The following is a 21219-nucleotide window of genomic DNA, read 5'->3' as shown; positions in this document are numbered from 1 at the left end:
TACTTTCTATTTTTAATGCGCTGCCACAAGAAACTGATGTTTTACGCTAGACTTTGCTTTTCATACAAAGTGGAAATGGCTTATTTTAATCCCAAATGCCAACTGAGAGACTAAAACCTATTCATTTTTCAATATAATTTTGGAAAAAAGGATGTTTGATTTGATTTAGTTGCAGGCTTTATAGTTTACTCGCTATTGTTTACACCAATTGAGTTACCCTCTTGTCTATATGACAAAGCATTTAGGAACTCGGACTTTAGGAATTAGCTTCTCTAGGAGAATATCGACTACCCTTTGTGCTCCAACATGTTTGTTATATCAGCTCAGGGCACTGCTTCACTCTCTGCTTTGGACTACTCTGTATCCACCTGTTGGCTGCTTTGACTTGTTTTGGTTGATTAACGTTACATCGAGTGCAAGTCTTGTTATTCCTTTACATTGAATAATTTGCCCATACACGACTATGTAACTTTTTTATTTTTTTTTCCTATTTCAGATGAAAGGAACGTGATTGGCTGAGAGATCCCGGCTCCTCTTGTGATTGGTTGATCCTTGTTTCCGGGGCCCCGTTGTGCCCTCTCTGACGTTTCTCGGTCTGCCCCGAGATAGACTGGAGAGAATGGCTGCCAGTGGAGGTTCGCAAAAAAAAAAAAATCTTCATTGTTTTGTGTAGTAATCAGACTGAAATAACGCCTTCTAAAGTTAAAATGTATGTGTTCATATGTTCGTGGAGTGTAGTGTTGTATACTGATGGAATGAGTCGTGACATGTTGCATTGTCGTTAAAAGGGGTCAGGCTCTAAACGACTCCTCAAAAAAGTGTTGGTTATCGTTAGCCTCGCTATGCGGCTAATGTTAGCTGCCGGGCTAACTTTCGGCCGGTTAGCTTGCTACCCACAGCTGATTGTGTAAACACTTGTTTATGACAAGAGACAACGGTTAGACAAGTGTGGTTATAGTTACCGTTTTCAGTAGTAACGCTCTAGACATTGTGCTAAATAATGTTGTGTTCATCTAAGGTTGAAACGTTACGACGGAAAGCGTTTGAGTTATGATCGCCCTTTAAATCTCGCAATGTTGTGTCAAAGAAAGCTTTGCTAATGTTAGCTTGGTGCCTAGCTGTCTGCTAAAAGTTACGCTCGCTTGTCAACTAGCTAACGTTATGGTACGCATTGCTAGTTTTTGTGATAATAACGCATTCCGACCAACCGTTATAAACTGTTAAATAGTTGTATTCCTCCAGTTGCCTTTCAGTCCAGTTAGCCACACAGACACACACACGTTAACGTTACTGCAGTCACCGGTCAATGTGAGATGTTAGCAAGCTAGCTACCACCTGGCGAGACAGTAGTTTTCTATACACTCATCGCGAGCCTTTGTCCTGTCAATGAGTTAGCGACGCACAACGCGAGGTATTTGTTGGAAAAAGTTTTTTTGTTCCTTAGCAGCTGATAATATAAGACGATATAGTGACACGTTACGGAAGGCATGACGTTTTGCTAGCTACTTGTATATAACTTGCCATAACACGCGTGATAATGAACATGTTTACTTTGCAGACACTACTATAGGGGGGCTGAATCCACGGGTTGATAGGCCCATATGTTATCCGTGTGATCAGTCGGTCAGTGAGAACATGAACAACTTTGACCTAAATTAAGGGACATTCAGATGTAGAACAGACGAGTAAATGGGATGAGGTGTTTTTTTAAAAACTTGTCAGTCATTTATATATCTCGACCAAATATACTCTTGGCTCATACCCACTGTAAATACCTAGACGAGCATTGATTTTGTGATTTATTTTGAGATTGTATACTGTTCCGTTCTCAGTTAAAACACACACACTCAGTAACCTTTGCATTTTGTTTTTCTTTTATCATGTTTTAGAATTAGAAACAACATCGTCAGTATTTTAAACACCTGCGTCATCTCAAACTCATCTTGTGTTCTGTTAAAATGTGTGACACAGTACAGGTGTAACAACAATCTATGTTTATGTTTTTCCGAGACTGCTCATCTATAAAAAAGTGATTGAATGAAGGGTCTCAAAATGCTTACATGAATGACTGTTTACTAGATAAGAGCCTGTATCAAATCACTTTTTTTGTTACGGAAGTCTGGTCAAGTTTTTCGTGTGGTTTCCACACAGTTCTACAGGCGCTGTGCTGATGTGTTTCTCTCTCTTTGTTGTGTTGTTCAGAGGTAGGGAAGCTGTTACAAGTACAAAATGGGACACCTCCAAGCACCAACTACAGCGGGGTAGATGCTGTTCATGCCTGTAACGTCCTTCAGCAGCTCAAAGCCTTGTACGATGAAGCACAGCTCACAGACATCGTCGTAGAAGTGGACCATGGCATGACTTTCTCATGTCACCGAAATGTCCTCGCAGCAATCAGCCCGTATTTTAGGTGGGAAACGTCGGATGTTTACTAATGTTTGTATTTTCACAATTTAGTGGCCGATAGTCATTTCTTGAAAAATGATGTATTGTTAAGATCAAACGCCTTTGTCAAGTTTTAGCGTGTTTAAATGATAATGTAGTTGTGAGAACTGATTCATGTAGTTATATCATTTGTGTTTTCTCCACCATCACCACCAGGTCCATGTTCACCAGTGGCCTTACAGAGAGCAGCCAGCGTGAGGTCAGAATCGTTGGCGTGGAATCTGAATCCATGAACCTCGTCCTAGACTATGCCTACACATCCAGGGTCATGCTCTCTGAGTCCAATGTCCAGGCCCTGTTCACTGCAGCCAGCATTTTCCAGATTCCTGCCTTGCAGGACCAGTGTGCCCAGTTCATGATCAGCAGACTTGACCCCCAGAACTGTATTGGGGTCTACATGTTTGCTGATGCCTATGAACACCAGGAGCTGAGGGAACGCTCACAGGACTACATCCGCAAGAAGGTCAGTTAAACATTAGCACAGGATTGGCTTCTTAACAGTAATTAGCATCATGATTTCATCATTATATCTGCTGCTACCATATTCCAATTTTCATTTAAAGACATTCTGTTTTGTTCTTGTAACAGTGCTGTCTTTGTGACTAGTGTGTTTGGTTGCTAATACTTTAAACATTTTATGTTTTTGTGGTAGTTCTTGTGTGTGTCATGGGAGCAAGAGTTCCTCCAGATGACCAAGGTGCAGTTGGTCAGCATTTTGAACAATGACGACCTCAACGTGGAGAAAGAAGAGCATGTCTATGAGAGCATTGTCCGCTGGCTGGAGCATGATCTGTCTGGCCGTGAGGCCCACCTCACTGAGGTTTTCTCCCAATGCATCCGTCTGCCCTTGCTGGATGAGGCCTTTCTCAGTCTGATACCTGCCCCCTTCGCGTGTGCCCTTTCCCTCTCTAAGGACCCTGCTGAGGCCAAAGCCCGCCTCACTGGCACCAATGGTTGCCCCCAGCGCCTGGGTATGACTGCATCTGAGATGGTCATCTGCATTGACGCCGCTCACAAACACTCAGGGAAGAAGCAGACGGTGCCTTGCCTGGACACAGCCACGGGGAGGGTGTTCAAGCTCTGCAAACCACCCAATGATCTCCGGGAGGTCGGTATCTTGGTGTCCTCAGAGAACGACATCTTCATTGCTGGAGGTTACAGGCCGAGCAACAGCGAAGTGTCCATAGACCATCGGGCGGAGAGCGACTTCTGGCAGTACGAACACGCGGGCAATCGATGGCTTCCACGCGCACCTCTGCTGAGAGCACGGATCGGCTGCAGGCTCGTGCACTGCTGCGGGAAGCTTTATGCACTGGGAGGCCGAGTATATGAAGGCGATGGGCGAAATGCTTTGAAGTCGGTAGAGTGCTATGATGCCAGAGACAACTGTTGGACAGCAGTCAGTGCTATGCCAGCGGCCATGGAGTTTCACAGTGCTGTGGAGTACAGGGACCGCATCTATGTCCTCCAAGGTCAGTTAATGCTGCTGATGTGAAACGATGTAATCTCTATAGTGGACTGAGGATTTTGTGATAATGTCTTATTTCTCATATACACACATTTGTATGACAAACATACACGACAAAGTATGTTGAAGCAGTTCACCCCAGCTCTAAATTGCATTTCTTTTTGTTTTCTGCAGGTGAATATTTCTTCTGCTTCGACCCCCGGAAGGACTATTGGAGTCATCTCGCCCCGATGAGTGTCCCTCGTAGTCAGGGTCTGGCTGCCTTGCATAAGAACTGCATCTACTACATTGCCGGCATCTGCAGGAACCACCAGCGCACCTTCACTCTCGAGGTTTATGACATTGAGAAGAACACATGGAGCCGCAAGAGAGATCTGCCCTTTGACCAAGCCACAAGCCCGTATATAAAGGCCATGCTGCTGCAGGGCAAGCTACACCTGTTCGTACGAGCCACGCAGGTCATGGTGGAGGAGCACGTGTTTCGCACCAGCCGAAAGAACTCCCTTTACCAGTACGACGACGAGGCCGACGTATGGACCAAAGTCTACGAGACACCTGACCGCCTCTGGGATCTGGGTCGCCATTTCGAATGCGTGGTGGCCAAACTTTACCCACAGTGTCTACAGAAAGTGCTTTGAGGAAGCCGGTTAGGTGAACCCAACCTATAAGGCAGAGGGGAGTTGTGTGGTCCTGCCTGCCTTGTGCCTGGTGTTACCTCGGGTTTGCACCACAAAGGACCATTTTTTGGTTAAGTCTTAAGTCGTTCAAACTTTGGTTTAACATGATCAAAATGGGGTGCTTTTAAAGATTGCAGTATTTTTCTTTCCTCCCAGACAGCACCAACTACCCACACTGATGCTTGTTTAACAAAACCGTACAATGAATCATAAGTGCAATTATCCTATTTTTTGCTTGTTGTTGAGCCATGTTGTTCCATTCTTTGTTTTAGATACATATAGGTAAGGATTTCTACAAATGATAAGCATGCAAAATGGGGGTATTGGCAAGATACAAGTGCCCTCTGGAGATAGATGCTAGGTGTCAGCATAAAGTGAAAATCTATATATATATATATATATATATATATATATATAAAAATAACTATATAAACTATATATTCATACGGGTAAGGTGAGTACCATAGCTCATTAGTTGGTTGCTGGCTCTGAGGTTTGTGTGTCTATTCTGTTCTCAAGTCTCTTCAGCTTATTTTATAGACGAGTTTTAATTTGAAATGTGCTCGTGATTTACATTACTTTACTGTTTTTGACTTTTTTTTTTTTTTTTTTACGGCTCCCTCTTCCTCCACATGCGTCAGTGTGTCAAACAATACACTATGTGTGGCTTCCGAGCTGTTTTTAAGTTTTGTTTGAGATTCCAGTTGCATGGGAGCTCACACCTCCCCGCTCTTTGAGTTGGCATCCATTTTGTGTCACGTGCGAAAGACAACTTTAACTGTAAATGTAAGAATACTCATTCTCCACATTGGAGAAATAAGGACGGAGTCAAATTTGTGGCGACACTAAGTGGAAAGTTCAGAGCGACTAACGGGCTTACCTCAGAAACTTCAAACATGTTTGATTAGGAGAAAAGGGACATTTCAGGCCGTCGTCTTGATGAAGCAGCTGCGCGAAAAGCTCAGTTCAGCATTGAGCTCTGTTGAGGTCGTCTTTGACATCGGATTATAATCATTTGAAAAAGGCTGAAAGAGCCTTCCTCTTAAATGCCAACAAAAAAAAAAGCATTTGAGGTCTTGTTATTGTTGATCTGAACATTGAAAAGATTTTTTTTGTAGTAGCAATAAGTCATGGAACTGTGATCAGGCTATATTACGTTATGTTACCTTTCGTAAAAGTGCATTAATTGTTTTGTTTGTGCTCGTCTCGCTGGTGAAAATCACAATGGTTCCAATGATTGTGTGTGTGGCTGTTGCACGGGTGCAGGCTGGCAGCGATGCGTACGTTAAGTGCAGATCATTTGGAACGCCGATGTGCCTGTGGCTTCGTAAAAAGGAGGCGACGGATCCAAGAACTGCTCCTCCCTGGAAGAATATCTGAAAGGTCTTACTCAGCGTTGCACTGAATCCACTCTCCACTTCAGCAGTCCGTCACTGCAAACGTTGCGAAAGCGCCCTCCTGGACACGCAGACTGTATGCGAGGGTGGCTCCGGGTTGTGTGCTAATCCATCGAAACAGCCGTCTTTACACGCCATCACGCAGAGGGCACAAATTGTTGGTGCTGCTTTCTCTTTTTTTTTTTTTTTTTTGACAATCTTGTATAGAAGAATTAATACCACCACTGAGTGGCGTTCCCTGTGAAAGTGTGACATTTTCAGTGCCGTCAATTTTCCTCAATGCAGGTTCCTGTGTCATCTTTGCACTACAACTTTCTCTTGTGTTTTATTTTAAGGACTACTCAAAAGGTTTCAGTAACCACATAGCAATCATCTATCGAGATTCACATGGAAACAAACACCAGAAGAGTCCAGTGAGGACTTGAGGATACGATGTAACTTCTCCAAGAGAAGGATCCACTGTTGACTGACTTGGAGCTCATGTTTTCTTGCCCCCCCCCCCCCCCCTCCGGCTTTGAACAATACTCTCAAAACTGCCTTTCATCGAGCGTGAGAGAGAAGGTTTGAGCTTCATCCACATGTCTACAAAACGGCCATTTGAGAACCAGGAACGGAGAACTCTCAGGATTTCTACTGATACACAGTACTGTATTTAAATGTTTTTGTTATGTGTAATATACTGTACTATAGGTTTGCTGTACTTGCACAGTTTTTTAAACTTCTCTTCAGTTTCTTTTATAACTTGAAAAAAAAAATAGATGTGATTTTCTTTTTGTTGTCTCCAGTGGCTGTTTTTTTTTTTTTTTTCTTTCTTTATGTCATTGCCTATTTAGTTATGGTAGAGTAATCCTGATTTGTTGAGAAAAAAATGTTTGCCCCCTCCCCCTACCCTCCTCAGTAGTACAGTAGTATTTCTTTGTAACATGTCACCACAACTAAGCATTACAGATCAAGTAACTAAATAGTTGCGTCACGTTTCATACACCAGTCGTGTAATACAACAAGCTAAAAACCGCTTTCTATGTTCAGGAGTCGGAGGCCTTGGGCTGCAGTACACAGCTCACTCTGGTTATTTACATGCATCACTCTCGGGTGCTATTCCATCGTGTTCATGCTTTGCTTTCGCTGGTTCGTCTGTTTTTGGGTTTCGGGTTATAGTGGTGGTTGAGCTTAACTGTGAAATTCACATTGCACATAATTTGAAAATAAAACTATTAAAAGTGAATATTGTTGTTTTCTTTTTACAAGTATGCTATTACTTGTGTCACATTTTAGGGGTTGACGTGCATTGTGTGTGGAAAAACACTGTGAACTGACTTGCAGTTATGGAGGATGTGGTAACCTTGTCAGCTCGCGGGCTCGACTCACGCAGCAGCGTAACCTTTAGGTTTACCGACGTGCAGAGGAGGCGAAGCTGCTGTACTGATGACACTGAAACCAGTCAAACTAGAGGAAAAAAACCCCCGTGTGAGTCACGTGACCATACTTCAAATATAGCAGTGGGCTGAAACTTCGTTCACCAACTGTTGAGAGGGGTAACGTGCTGCGAGGGCGCTCAAGTGAAAGGTAAAGTCTACTCAAAACTTAGTACAATACACTTATTAGCTTATCTGTCTTTAACGCTGCGGAAGTTACCGGTTTAACATAGCTGCGACGTTTTATGAATGATTTCGGAAATTGTCCACGTGGGAAGTGTCTCCTCCCGTCGGCTCCTAATGGAGGAGTAAAGATAAACACGAGCCTTTCTTTCATTGATGACGTTTGTTTTCTAGTTTGGCGTGAACACGTGTAGTGCACGCGCGGTACACGAGTTTGTCTAAAAAGCTAGTTAGGACTCAGTCACTAAAGTGTTGACGTTAAGCGTTTCCTGCTCGGACTCTTTGTTGTAGTTTTATCTTGAATGGACCTGGTTTACTACTACTAGCTGCATTCGTATACACGTTACACTTTTCTCAACTTTCTGAGCTTAATTATCTAGGCTTACTGTGACGTGTTTGCTCCGTATTCGCCGTTAGAGCCTAGAAAATGCTACATTTGTATTTCTTAACAGTGAGTCATTCATGATCATATGAATAACAGGTTTATTCACTTTCAGCATTTATCATCTAATCATTATGAACATATTGCTAGGTCAGTTATAGCTTTGTGTTTATAAACACAACGTATGTAAACAAGCCTTTCACAGCATCACTTTGATTTACTTTTCTTATATTAGTCCATGTGTTAGATTACGTGAAGTTATATATCCAGGCTTTTATTTTGAAATTTGACGATTTGTTTGCTGACATTAGGTTCACAGAAGCATCAATTCTGCATTCTACATAATAAATAAAGGGTTAGAAAATTACCCACTAAGTTCTCTAATTTTCCACATATGTTTTGTTGTTTTCATACATGTATGTTTCCCTCTGTTTGAACAGGAACATGTCCCCTGCTCTAGCAAATGATTTGGGCTACAAACCCCTGGATGGTGGTTGGGGCTGGATGGTTGTGGTTGGGGCCCACATTTCTATTGGATTTGCGTACTCCACGCCCAAAGTCCTCTCCATTTTCTTCAAAGAGATCCAAGAAAATTTAGGGGCCAGCCACAGTGCAATAGCGTGGATCTCCTCTATCATGCTAGCTGTCATGTATGCAGGCGGTGAGTTGACTCAATCTGTATCTGTTACATTGGTCTGCCCAAATGGAAAAATGATCACTATTATCAGTAGCATTCCCTGTGGCCAAATAAGCAACCAATAGTTCACACATCAGTTTCTTTATACTATTAGAAAATGGTAGGGAGCTCCATGTGGCGGTAATGTGACGGGATATTCAGCGATGTGCCAGCAAAGTCCGGGAAGAAGAAGACTGTGGTGTAAGAGGGCCTTATCTCATTTTCCGATTTTGGGCTTCTTCGTCTCCTCGAATTCTCTAAACGCTAAGCAAAGGTGTCTTCAATGCTTCTTTTCCAATCTCCTTTAGCGTAGAGTACACGGGACCATCCTTTACCAAAGGATGAGATAATGCCGTCCAACAACTTCTTGCAGCAACAACATTTAAAGCAACACACCACTCAACTGTTGATGAAAACAAATGATAATGCTATCTTGCATTGATTTTAAAATTATTTCCATACAGGCATTAACCAATTGGGATTCATGTTGATAAATACGAGTGCACAGTGACAAACATTTCCTTTCATTTTATATGTATTCACATAATTGCACGAAGGAAACATTGTAGTTTCACCACAGCAGATCCATGTCATTAAGGTCACTTGACAACAACTGCTGTATATTTATTTTGAGAAGATATATAATTGACTTCATGTGAGTTACTTCACCCACTGAAATAGTGTTAGGGTGCCTAACAAGAGGCATGATGTTGGCGTGTGTTGCTCACCTGACTTGAATCTAATTGTCCACACTGACACCGTCAGTGATGCTGAAAGTCAGTCAGAGTTGGGGTTGTCTGAAAGGCAGTCAGTCTGTAATGAAGTCAGACTAAATGCTGCATGACATTCATGTTCCTGCTTTAATTTGAATGGCCCGGATCATTTTTATTTGATAGTTGTTAACATTTCAAATACATTTTCAGGTTTTTTACTTATAACTATGCAATTTTACATCACTTTGTACCATTATTGCTATAGATGACGCCCAAAAAGCTTAAAGACAAAACTTCTTATAATTGAATTGTTTACACGTATCTCAGGCTTTATCTGAAGATATCATTCTTATGGCAATATATGGCCTGTATAATCCTATTCTGTGACTCAGAAGAGCAGATTTAGAAAGCTGAACATTGTTCTCTCAGTGTGCCACATGTGACTAGATCAATCTCGTGAGCCCTTATGTCCAGACAGACGCCTAAATGCAGCCTCCTTCATTTGAATGGGATTCATTTGTTGCAGATGCCAGTACAGACGGCTTATTCAGCAAAACAAATTGTACCTGGCTCAACCTTTGCTGGAACTCGATGCAATGAGTTGTGGCAAGTTGCTGCGCTGGCCAGTCAAATACCTGCAAACACACATTCCTGGTAGATTGCTTTGTAATGGGATTGGCATGTTTTTTTGTCTACCTCACATATTTGATAGTTGGCACTACACAACCTCAGCACTGAGTCCGCAGTACATCTTGCCCGTCATGGTTCTGGTCTGAACCCATTTCTTGGTTTCAGCCACAAAGCAGCAATGGTAACAATTGGAGTCGGTAGATCTTTACATCTTTTATCTACCAAAGCAAAGTACTGCTGGTGGGGGCACATCACTGCTTCCACAACAGGCAAAACAAATTGCGGAATTTGAAATATCTTTTCCGCAGTGGATTTGAGAACTTATTGGAAAACCTATTAGACGACAAAATAAAAGTCTTGTGGAGGCTTTACTTGAATTTATCAGTAGCTGCCTTCAAGGTTACGGGACAACAGGGTGTGTGACTCACCTGCACTCTACTCAGAGAGGCCGAACTGGTGAAATATTCCCCTCCACTGTGGCTCAGGCACAGGGCTTCATCATATTGTCCTTGGCAAGGCTTCAGCAATGTCACCCAGTGGAGGAGAGAGACAGGGGGAATATATCAGAGGAAGGTTCAGCACACTTGGGTCCGACACCAGTTCCCCACGGGGGAGACGGGACAGCCTTTTCAGAGAACCTCTGACTTAAGGAGCCCGAATGATGAAGCTCTAATGGAAGTAGAAATGGTGGTAGTGCGGGAGATGCCCTATTGAGACACGGCTACAGTGAGAGAGAGGGATGATCTATCTTTGACCCCCGCAGGCACCTGGTTAACTATGTAAACAGCGGGATGGATATTTTTGTACTGTAGTTAAAGTGGTACAGCAGGCGCAGTCGTTGAGGACAGTTTTTAACAGCTCAGCTTGAAGCGAGAAAGAGAGATAATAAATGAGAGAGAACTCTTCATTTTGACTCAGGTGTGATTGATTGGTACCCGTACATATATATGCATATATATTTATGCATATAAACATTAATGTGTTTTTTTAGTGTAGAGTTAATGATAAACACACACAAAGGCATTTTTAAATGGTAATTTATGATCTCAATTGTGATATCAGTGCATGGAGATCATGGAGATCAGTCGGTGAGTCTTTTAGTCAGAGATGTCCCAGCCCAGCTCAGACAAAAGTAAACTGCTGAAAAAGTTTAGGTGCCTCTTTATCCTCCTCTCGGTCCACTCTGTACTGTGAAGCTGAAACATTTAGTCCATTAAGTGATGAATCCACTAATTTATTAATACATTTTTCAGGCAAAATTGCCAACATTTTCTGGTTCCAGACTAAATTGTTAGGATTTACTGTTTTTCTTTCAACTTTGTTGCCGTAAACTAAATAAATATCTTTGTGTTTTGGACTGTTTGTAAAACAAAACAAGAAATTGTGACTGTTAACACAGTCATTTCATTTTATAGAGACAATAATGAGCAGATTAATTGAAAATGAAAATAATCCTTCTGTGCAGCCCTGTGTCCTGGTAGTGTATATGTTTGTGGAATAACACCGGTTGATGACACTGTAGCCTGATGACATCAGAGTCAGCGTAGAGGCAGTGTGACATGCTAACAGACTCCAGTGTATAGATATAGGGAAATGCATTGAAGAAGTTCTGTTCTGTTGATGGTCAAAACTGTGTTTAATGTGGTGTTAAATGTTGTTGTTAGCTGCTGCTGTTTGACAAACTGCTGCCTGCTGCCTGTAGCCTTTTTAAAGTACATGCATTGATTCATATCAGTGTGGAAGCTTAGATATTGTTCTTGAAAGTGAACATACTTTTTGTTCACACGGATTCAGTTTAAGACAAAATACTTTCCCCCCTTGTATGAATCTGTTTTCTCATGCACTGAGAAATGAATCATCCGCCGTGGTAAACATGCTCTTGAAGTCAGTGGGTGTTTGCCAAACATGTAATCCTCTTACGACTCACTGGGCTGTTTGCAAATATCATCATCCACACAGGAGCACTTCTCAACACTTCCGTGAAAAGCGTAATCACGGCAGCATATTAGTTTGATTGATGCTCTCCCAGTTTTTCTATATGAATTGAGTAAAAACAAATGTATATTGAAGCAATTGGTCTTTATAGCAAGGAGAGAAGAGAAGGCTGTCGTTATGATTTGCTGCAGAAGGAATGGTGGTGCAATGTCACTCTTTCAGGCAAGGTTATAAATGAAGGGAAGAGTGACAGCATATAAAAGGCTGTTTAATTGCTGATTGATCATGGAGTGCGGCATTTTACATTATATGGGGAGAGTATAATGAGTCCCAAAGTTGCGTCGCAGCGGATGCAAAAGTTGTTGGAGGTGTTCCATCATCCGTTGTGATATCCTTTTGTCCTTGGTTTAGCACTAGAGGGAGAACTGGTGATGCTTTGTATACCCTTCATCACCAGCAGTAGCCAAGTGTATTACTAACAAACTACTGTTTATATTGAGATGTTAACATAATACGTCTGAACCGCTCTCTCTGTCCATCTCTTTCTGTTCCTTCTCTTTGCAGGACCAGTGAGCAGCGTGTTGGTCAGTCGCTTTGGAAGCCGGCCAGTAGTCATACTGGGGGGACTGCTGTGTGGAGTCTCTATGGTAACCGCTTCTTTTGGGAACTCCATCGTTTACCTCTACTTTTGCATTGGCGTCATAGGAGGTACAGTACTTATACAATATCTGGTGACACTGCTTCCTGAAATGTTGTTTTTTTGCCAGGTTGATAGATTTTACTACTGACACGCTGGCCTCCGTAGATAGTTAGTTGATTAGAGTCCAAAGTAAGACAAGGTACCGAATGTGTTTGCAATCAAGTGAATAAGTCAACGAATTCCGTGGTGGGGATCCTAGGGTTTACCTCTTTCCTTAGCATTTCCATCAGTTCTGGTTAAGACCTCCTGGGGTAGGGAAAGTTTGCAACGTTTCATATCCTTTCAGAATCTCTGGGTTCCCTTGACTGAGCTGCCGTGCCGATTGTCGGGGGGGCCCAGGGCATCTGCCCCAGCTCCTGGGGTGCAGTTAAAGCACCAAGGGGACCAAAGACCAGGACGGTAATCAAGACAGACCCGTCCCCGCTCCCAGAGAGAATGGTCGTCCGTGGCCCTCTGTGCCCTCCCGTAGGCTCCGATCATGGTCGTCACATGGGGGCTCCCCGCCACCCTGTGAGGCTCATTACCCTGCCAAGGACTGCTGTGAAGGATTAATAGGCCCAGCAAGTGGCTGGGCCATGTGCGTTGCCCGGGGGGCATGTGTGTGTGCCCTGCTCTGCTCCCCTGTGCTCTGGCGCACCTAGCAGACCTAGCAGACATATGCTTACACACATATAGGCACAATTATGAAGAACATCCCAGACTCAGTGAGTAGCTTTTGGTAAATACTTATCCTTATACAGCTCCTAGCCCAGATTTTAAATTTGATTGATTGTCCTTCTTTTGGACTTTATGTTATGTATTGATAATCCCCCCCCCCCCCCCCCCCCCCGACCAGTAAACACATGGCGATTAGGTTGAAAAACAGTGGAGCGTTCCTTTAACACTTTTTCTATAAATCTTCATTTTCATAAATCCTCTTTTTAGATCCACTATTAGATATTCACAAAAAAAAAGCCTTTAACATGGAACCAGAGGAGACAATTAAATCGTCATTGGAAAGAGAGAATATAGCACCCTGACCATCTACCTGTAGCTCTTCATCCTCCAAAATAAGGTAATATTAAATTACATTTTGGGGTAAAAAGGTAAGCGTGTAAATGCAATACCCAGGCTTTCTAATTTACTTCTATTGAAATGAAGAAATTATTCCTGAAATAATTTGATTATTCTGTAATGAGATTTTAGCCATTATAAGTGAAATGAGATTGAACCTTAACCAAGCTGAATCATTCTGTAATTTCGCGAGCACCCTTTGGAGTTTAGGTTCAGGACGGTTTTCTCACCGAGGCTTTTTGAAATGTGACTGTTTTTGTTTCTGTAATCTGTCTACTTACAGGCTGCGGACTCTCCTTAAACCTCAATGCGTCTCTCACCATCATCAGCAAGTATTTCCTGAATAAGCGTCCTTTAGCTAACGGACTAGCCATGGCTGGGAGTCCAGTGTTTCTGTGCATCATGGCCCCCGTCAACCAATATCTACTGCAGAAGTTCGGCTGGAGAGGAAGTCTCTTTATCCTCGGGGGTCTGATGCTCAACTGCTGTGTTGCTGGGGCCTTGATGAGGCCTGTCGTTCCGCCTCGTAAGCCGTCCACTTGCGCCGCGCAGAAAAACGTGGAGGAAGAGCCAAACGAGTGCAACACTAAGCAAAAAAGGAGCTGTATGAACAATGCTAAGACGTTTTTGGATTTTACCTTCTTCAAGGATAGAGGCTTCGTCATCTACCTCATTGGGAACATTATGTTCATCTTCGGTGCCTATGCGCCCATTGTGTTCCTGTCAGCCTACGCTATTAGGCAAGGCGTAGAGGAGTACTCCGCAGCCTATCTGCTCTCTATTATGGGCTTTGTCGACATGTTTGTTCGGCCTGGCACTGGCCTGATAGCCAGCAGCAAGTGGGTCCGGCCCAGAATCCAGTACTTCTTTGGCTTTGCCATGGTTTTCAACGGCATATGCCACTTACTGTGCCCGCTGATCAAGAGCTATGCCTTCCTGGTGACGTATGCTGTATTCTTTGGCGTGGGCTTCGGCATGGTTTTCGCCCTGATATTCGAATGTCTGATGGACCTGATGGGAAATCAACGCTTTCCCAGCGCTGTTGGACTGGTCACCATCATCGAGTGCTTCCCCATGCTACTGGGACCACCTGCTGCAGGTAACCGCATAAACATAAGCACACCGACCATAAACTGTCCATTTACTGACATGACCGAATCTGAATAACGGGAGCTCTCAGAAAAACACTTTTCCATGTTTGTCTGGATTGTTGAATCTGAGAAGCCAGTCACAGACACCAGTATTTACTTTTAGCTCACGTTACAATGCCTCATGCTGATCCTTCTGACTGAAGGGCCAAGATGAACACATCTATACAAACACACATTTTGAAAACAAACAGCATTTTTTATAGTAGAAATAAATAGCCAGTTTGGTGCAAGCTCCTTTGTAAATAGTGCAGCACTGACTTGCAGCAAAGTTACATTCTTCCTTTCTGTTTGTGTGTTTTTCTCTGTTTTAGTCACAGGCTGTGCATTGTGTTGCATGAGACTTAAGTTTTCTGCTAGGTTGTCATGACTGTAAGACAGAGTAAGTTCGTCACTGGTGAGTAAGGCTGTTATGGGGTGCACAGAATAAGGAATCAGAATCGGAACCGTTTATTGCCATGGTATGTTGAACATACAAGGAATTCGACATGACGGGAGGTGCATAACATTTATCAACAATCAACAGTGCAAAGTAGAAACATATTAAAATTTACAGAATATATATAATATAAAATAAAGTAAAATAAAGTGAAATATATATCGTAAAATATAAAATAAAGTGGAATATCAAATAAAGTGGAATATAAAGTAAAATATAAAATAAAGTGGAATATAAAGTGAAATATAAAATAAAGTGCACAAACGAACAGATAGGACTATGAACAAGTGAGATGTAAGTGTAGTGTAAAATCATAATCATAAATAACCATGATTGGTCAGGCTCGTATAAAGTCAACTATAGGATTTGGCCTCCATACAAATTATGGATCATAACTCAAAGCCCCTTTACTGTTTTGATATTTAATATGGGATATTGAAAACAACAGACACAGTCTAACAAACACATCCTGTGTCACTCTCTGCCTGTGTGTCCTGTGCAGCCATTGGATCTAATGAATGAAGCCGTGTTCTGGCTGCATGACCCAAACGTGATTCCAGTCTGAGACAGACTAAGAGGCAGAACCTATGACAATATTAGATGTTTTTGACGGTGAACCATAGATGATAAAAGGTGAATGCACCAGAGGGCCAGGGTTTGGTATCTGGTTAAATCTGTTGTCTTCAATGGATCATATGAATCATTTACACAATATTAATTCATTCCCTCTAATACATGTTGTCAGTGGGGACTTATATAATGGGTTACACTCCCTTTTACTTAATTATATTGCTCGGCATCAACTTACAAGCTGCTTAACTCTTTTTCTTCCCTTTTTCTACCCGGTCACTTGCTGTATATCTCCAGCGTTCTTCTGTCTCTGAAAGGGCTTTAGATTGAAGTGTTGGGCAGCTACCTTCATGGTCTGAATAACCGTGTAATCCGAAAGATATTGTTTACCCTCTCTGCTTCCCTGCCGTTTTCGAGATTAGTGCACTTTTGAAAACTCCCACTATGAAACACTCCTCTCTTGAGTCAGTAAAGGAGAAGCATGGTATCCAATGACGGTAACTGCCTCTGAAAAAGGAGAAAATTGTTTTTAGTGACAAATTCTCATCAACAGAACAAAAGTACTTTTAAATTGAGGTATTACTTTTGTCAGAGTGCTTTCTGCTGAGGTAGCTACTTACTTGTGAAATAATCTCAAAGAAACATTTTCACTGTGCACAATAAAGCAGAAGTACCACACCCAAAATGTGTCTTAAAAGTCAAATGAGCCAGCTGAGTATGGCTTTGCAGTGATTGCTCTACAGACAAAATCATTTTTCATATGTCAAAGTTGTATGTAATCATAGCGCAATGGCACTTGGATTGCATGCGTTGCAAAATAAGTTGTTTACGTGTCAATCAAGACGATGAGGTGATTAGTCGACCAACGGAAAAATAAGCAGCAGACACTTTTCAGAATTCCAAATTTTAATCTATAATGAAAATAGTTGTTAGTTGCTGCCCTTGTCGAGTTATTTATGTAGCCCAAACTCACAATTTTGTCCCAGGGGGCTTCTGTACAACATACCGTTAAACACCATCTATCTTCAGCGATGCAAAAGTTAATTGAGGTTGATTGGCCTCGAGATGGTCGAAGTCATCATTGGAAAGAATAAGCTAGAAGACAGACGCCATGCAAGTTTTTCTTTCTCACCCATAGTGCTAGTACTAAGTACAGTATTAAGTAAGTGATGTACTTAAATACCTGTCAGCCACAGAATAAACAAGTTTTCAAAATGGTAAAAGTTCTTCTTTGGTATTCAGCTTGTGCACCAATCCATAGTTTAGTGTCCTAGATAAATGCACCGAGGACGTGCAGACTGCTGCATGTCTTTATCAGCCGTACATATCGGCCCACTGACGAACTTTTCCTTTGCCTCCAACCTGAGTTCTAATGAGGTTAAAATGAATTGGGCCCCCCAGTTTGTCTGGTGCGACCCTGTTCTGAGGCGCTCATTAAATGGGGTAAATAAGTGCCTTCCTGCACGTCTACCATTCTCCTCCAGAGGGCACAATCGTTATGTCTCCCCCAACAAGTCCGCTTGTTACTGCACCCCCAAACCTCCGGGTCAGTCCAATTAGGAGAAAGTGAGGTAAGTGGGTGTAATTAGCCTTTTGCTTTGGGTGTTTAATGACGCTCTATTCAAACTCTCATTGAAGTCCTGTACCTGGGCCATCATTAAGCTGTGAATACATTAAAAAAAGAAAGAGGTGATCACGCCAGATGGATTTAATTACCACTCAGCCAATCAAGGGCTGACTTAATGAGGGTGATGGTCATTGTCGTACACGTAGCAGATGAGGGCTATCAATCAGATGATACAGACTGCATTGAGATCCAAATACAAAATGACCCCTCCTAGTATACGTAGTACAAGACCGTACATGCACACACACACAAACATTATCATTGTTTGATTCTGATGAGATACTGTAACTTGCTAATAAAGGTGCCTTCTACACTGTTAAGTGTACCTGGTTGTCAAAAACACTCCTGAGTTTGGTAAAAGTAATAAACAAATAGTTAAATCATTTTTACATTTATACTACATATTTTTTATTATGGGATGATACTGATGCTAAATTATTTATTTATATCTCTATATATATCCCTTCACTAAATTAAATGAGCTTGTTTTATAATTTTTGCTGAATGTCAAGCCGATAGAACATATTCCTTAAAAATAATTCTTATATTAAATTCATTCTTATATTAAATGGTATAAAGCAGGGATTGTAATATAGTGAGATGGACAAACAGACGGGTCGTCATACATGCTGAGACAGAGAGGGGGGGGGGGTCTTATCCCGTTAAGACCCCGGAAAACCTGGAGGCTTAAATCTGATCTAAACTACATTTGTCACTTTTCTGCAGACTTTGGCTCGATATTTATGGCTCTGAGAACGGGCCTCTCTTCTGATTCGTTTTGGTAGCAGCCGTCCAAATTGCCTTCCCAGAGATGCAGGCAGAGCCAGGAAGGGTGTAATGGCCCTCTGTCATTTCCGACATGGCTCTTCTCAAATTGGCCCCTGCTCACTCTCAATCCCTCGAACACACACACAGAAGCTAAGAGTTCGGTCTTGCTCTTCACCTTCAAACTTGTAAAGTGGTCGAATAAAGATACTATTCAGTGACATATTGTGTTGCGCTTGTCATGGTGTACAACATTTCTGAGTGTGTTTTTTTTGTTTCGACATAGTGTGGCATAAAATGGGTACAACTGACACTCCCTTGGTTTGAAATGTAACTTCATTGCACCCTTCTGCCCTTCTCCACACAGGGTTACTGCTGGATGTCTTTGATGACTACAAGTACCTTTTCTTCATGTGTGGCTCAGTGATCGTGGCTGGCGGGGTCTTTATCTTCGTCATGAACATCTACAACTACCACATGCTGGAGAAGGAGAAGCCAGCGAAGGTCAGAGAGCAGAACCAAATGACCATAGAGAACCAGGACCAGGTGAGCGCCTCAGCCTGAAGAGCACAACGGAGCCCAGAGAGATCCATGGCCGGAGAGAGCAAAAAAACACCAAATTAAATGGGAATTAATTTAACTCGCAAGTCAGGAGGTGCTATTTGATTATTGCAGGAGAAGAGCGGCCAACGAGACGACACGATTAAAAGAGCGCCAGTCAAAGCTGACACGGTGGAAACTGTAGAAAATACGATGGAAATAAGGCATTTGTGTTTGTTTCATGTATTCATTTGAGGACCGTTGCTGTCTCCATGTCATTCTTGATGTTTTTGCGACTATTTTTAGTAACTTCACTGGAAGTTTGAGTAAGAAACGAGTCGCATGCTTGTTTGTACAAAATTCTCAAGTCACAAGGAATGCGTCAATGCGCACAGCCTCAATATCTGAGTTACTGTTAACGTCTTTCTCTCACGTGATCATGAACGAACACTTTCTGCTTTGAAATTCCTGGCTGTTCATTGCACAGTAATCGAATCCGTCTCATTATAATTGTTTTTGTGGTAATGTACCTCAGGAGACTGTCATGAGATATTTTTCACTTGCAGTGTTTACGTCATAAAACTGGCAATTTGTTTTGCACGTGAAATACTGTAGCTGCCAGCGAAGACATGGACGCATTTAAAGTGGTTTGCTTTACTACTGCACAACATGCAACACAACCTGAAGTGTGGCATACCATGAAACTTCAATTAAAAGCCCCCACTGAGCCCCTTTTACTCGCCAGATGTGACGAATAAACGCAGGTCTCAATTATACTTATTTCAATATGGACATGCTTCACATTGTTAGATTGGTTAGATTTTCCATAATTAAATGGTTAAAACTATGAGCAATCAAAGTATTAGTCATTCGGATTTACTGGCATGGTAAATGAGGCTATACCCAATGTCCTTTCTTTTTTACATTCAAAGCTTCTATTGAGGTTTTCGAAGCTTTGAATGACTGCCATCATATTTTATGATGTCCCCCTAAAAATGGGGAAAATATGACTTTGTGTCGTTATATAAATGTAATTTTATAGTGCGGTTAGATTGCTACTAGACCGCCCTCTTAATACTTTTTTATTTTTTTTACCACAGTGAAGGCTAAATGTCAACAGATCCGGATTGAGGCAGGATACTTTGTTAGATAAAAACATGTGAATTCTGGAAATGATTACATCCGTCTCTTTTCAATACGTTTGGACTAAGGACAGACATTTACATGGCGAGAGAGACCAGCGTCTAAAGTGAATGATTGGTGCTCTGTATTTAGTATTTCCATCTTTGCTGAACAAAAGTTTTGTGCGAAAGGAATCAAAAGCCTGCCCCATACAGACGTCTGTCCACAATATATACGCCAGTTGAGTTAATAAAGGCTTGGGCTATTAATTGCAGTTTTACGGTTATGGTCTTCTAAATTGTTGTCAGTCTTTATTTAATTTGAACATGTATGCTTAAACACATTATAAAATATGTGTGTTCCACAATACTGTAATTCTTTCTTGACATTTAGCACTGACATTTGTTATTTGGACCAGAATGGATTTGCATACACTGTTAATTAATCTGTTACCGTGTGTATTTGTGCATATTAGTGAATGTGTTTGATGGAGTGGGTGACAAAGAGAGAACGTGGATTAAAAATAATCCTAAATTAAGTTATTATAGGTTTTATATTCCAAGGTGACGGCAGCTTTTTGGATCCTGTTGACCAGATAATTAAACCATTAGTTGGTTTGATTAACAGCTGCATTTCATGTACCACTGAAACGATGGATAACACACAATTGTTAACCTTAATAAATTCCCGTTGTATTTCTTATTGTGTTTTATTTATATATATATTCTTAAAAGTAAAGTCAGAGATATTTGTTGTGGGTGATGATTTCGTTCTGCAGATGAGGAGGAATAGTCTCATTTCCTTCATCGCTTATTGTAAAGTGTTTGCATTCCACATCCACGCAGCAGGTAAACGGGACACGAGAGAAACGCCGTCAAATGGAGATCTACCACGTAGCTTCTCAATGTTGGTGGCTGTGTCCAATTTTTCACGACAATTAGAAGACTGGGGAACAAGTTTAGAAATGTCAGCAGCTTAAGGGCGTGAGCACCTAATGAAGCAAGGCCCGGATGTTCCAGGCTAGTGCTCTTGAGCTGCATGCAGCTCCACACACATCAGCAAATCAGTGGGCCAATAAATTAGAAATGCAGTCGCAAACACGCATACACACACATTGGTGCTATGTCCCGTCCCTTCGCTGAGTATTAGGCAAGGTCTTTGGACATGACAAGGTGGAAAGGTACCCCAGAGGCGAGGCAATGGGCGCTGTGACCGGGAATCTGTTCATCATTGTTATATTTCCTCTCACCTCCTGTTCCCCTCTCGCCTGCTGACCCTCCTCTACATCCCACCCTCCCTACAATGTGTGTTCTCTATGAACTTCATGACAGTTG

General features: G+C 42.0%; 2 protein-coding genes across 3 annotated transcripts; both read left to right on the top strand.

Annotated features, from left to right (window-relative positions):
• Positions 1 to 575: 575 nt before the first annotated feature.
• Positions 576 to 7212, top strand: kbtbd8 (kelch repeat and BTB (POZ) domain containing 8). 2 transcript variants are annotated; one of them, XM_076095700.1, is made up of 5 exons: positions 576 to 635; positions 2203 to 2410; positions 2602 to 2908; positions 3098 to 3917; positions 4088 to 7212. In XM_076095700.1, exons 1-5 carry the CDS (start codon positions 620 to 622, stop codon positions 4549 to 4551), a joined length of 1815 nt encoding a protein of 604 aa, XP_075951815.1. In that variant the 5' UTR covers positions 576 to 619; the 3' UTR covers positions 4552 to 7212. The 2 variants fall into 2 exon arrangements, with proteins under 2 accessions (XP_075951815.1, XP_075951816.1); XM_076095701.1 differs by lacking the exon at positions 576 to 635 and adding an exon at positions 642 to 937.
• Positions 7213 to 7359: 147 nt separating this feature from the next.
• On the top strand, positions 7360 to 20585 carry LOC142954598 (monocarboxylate transporter 2-like). The gene is made up of 5 exons (XM_076095702.1): positions 7360 to 7553; positions 8408 to 8628; positions 12486 to 12629; positions 13958 to 14773; positions 18591 to 20585. Exons 2-5 carry the CDS (start codon positions 8412 to 8414, stop codon positions 18785 to 18787), a joined length of 1374 nt encoding a protein of 457 aa, XP_075951817.1. The 5' UTR covers positions 7360 to 7553; positions 8408 to 8411; the 3' UTR covers positions 18788 to 20585.
• Positions 20586 to 21219: the final 634 nt, after the last annotated feature.

The sequence above is a fragment of the Anarhichas minor genome, unplaced genomic scaffold, assembly GCF_050575085.1.
Source record: "Anarhichas minor isolate MPS153535 unplaced genomic scaffold, ASM5057508v1 ptg000021l, whole genome shotgun sequence".
Lineage (NCBI taxonomy): Eukaryota > Metazoa > Chordata > Actinopteri > Perciformes > Anarhichadidae > Anarhichas > Anarhichas minor.
The sequence above is the reverse complement of the archived record's forward strand: the minus strand, read 5'-3'. Positions and strand labels throughout refer to the sequence as shown.

Bases quoted from the DNA above. Each gene is read 5' to 3' on its own strand.
- kbtbd8 (XM_076095700.1), top strand. The intron at 2,411-2,601 runs GTGGGAAACGTC...CATCACCACCAG, and splicing joins GCAATCAGCCCGTATTTTAG to GTCCATGTTCACCAGTGGCC. The intron at 3,918-4,087 runs GTCAGTTAATGC...TGTTTTCTGCAG, and splicing joins CCGCATCTATGTCCTCCAAG to GTGAATATTTCTTCTGCTTC.
- LOC142954598 (XM_076095702.1), top strand. From the start codon at position 8,412: ATGTCCCCTGCTCTAGCAAATGATTTGGGCTACAAACCCCTGGATGGT. The intron at 12,630-13,957 runs GTACAGTACTTA...GTCTACTTACAG, and splicing joins TTGCATTGGCGTCATAGGAG to GCTGCGGACTCTCCTTAAAC. The intron at 14,774-18,590 runs GTAACCGCATAA...TTCTCCACACAG, and splicing joins ACTGGGACCACCTGCTGCAG to GGTTACTGCTGGATGTCTTT.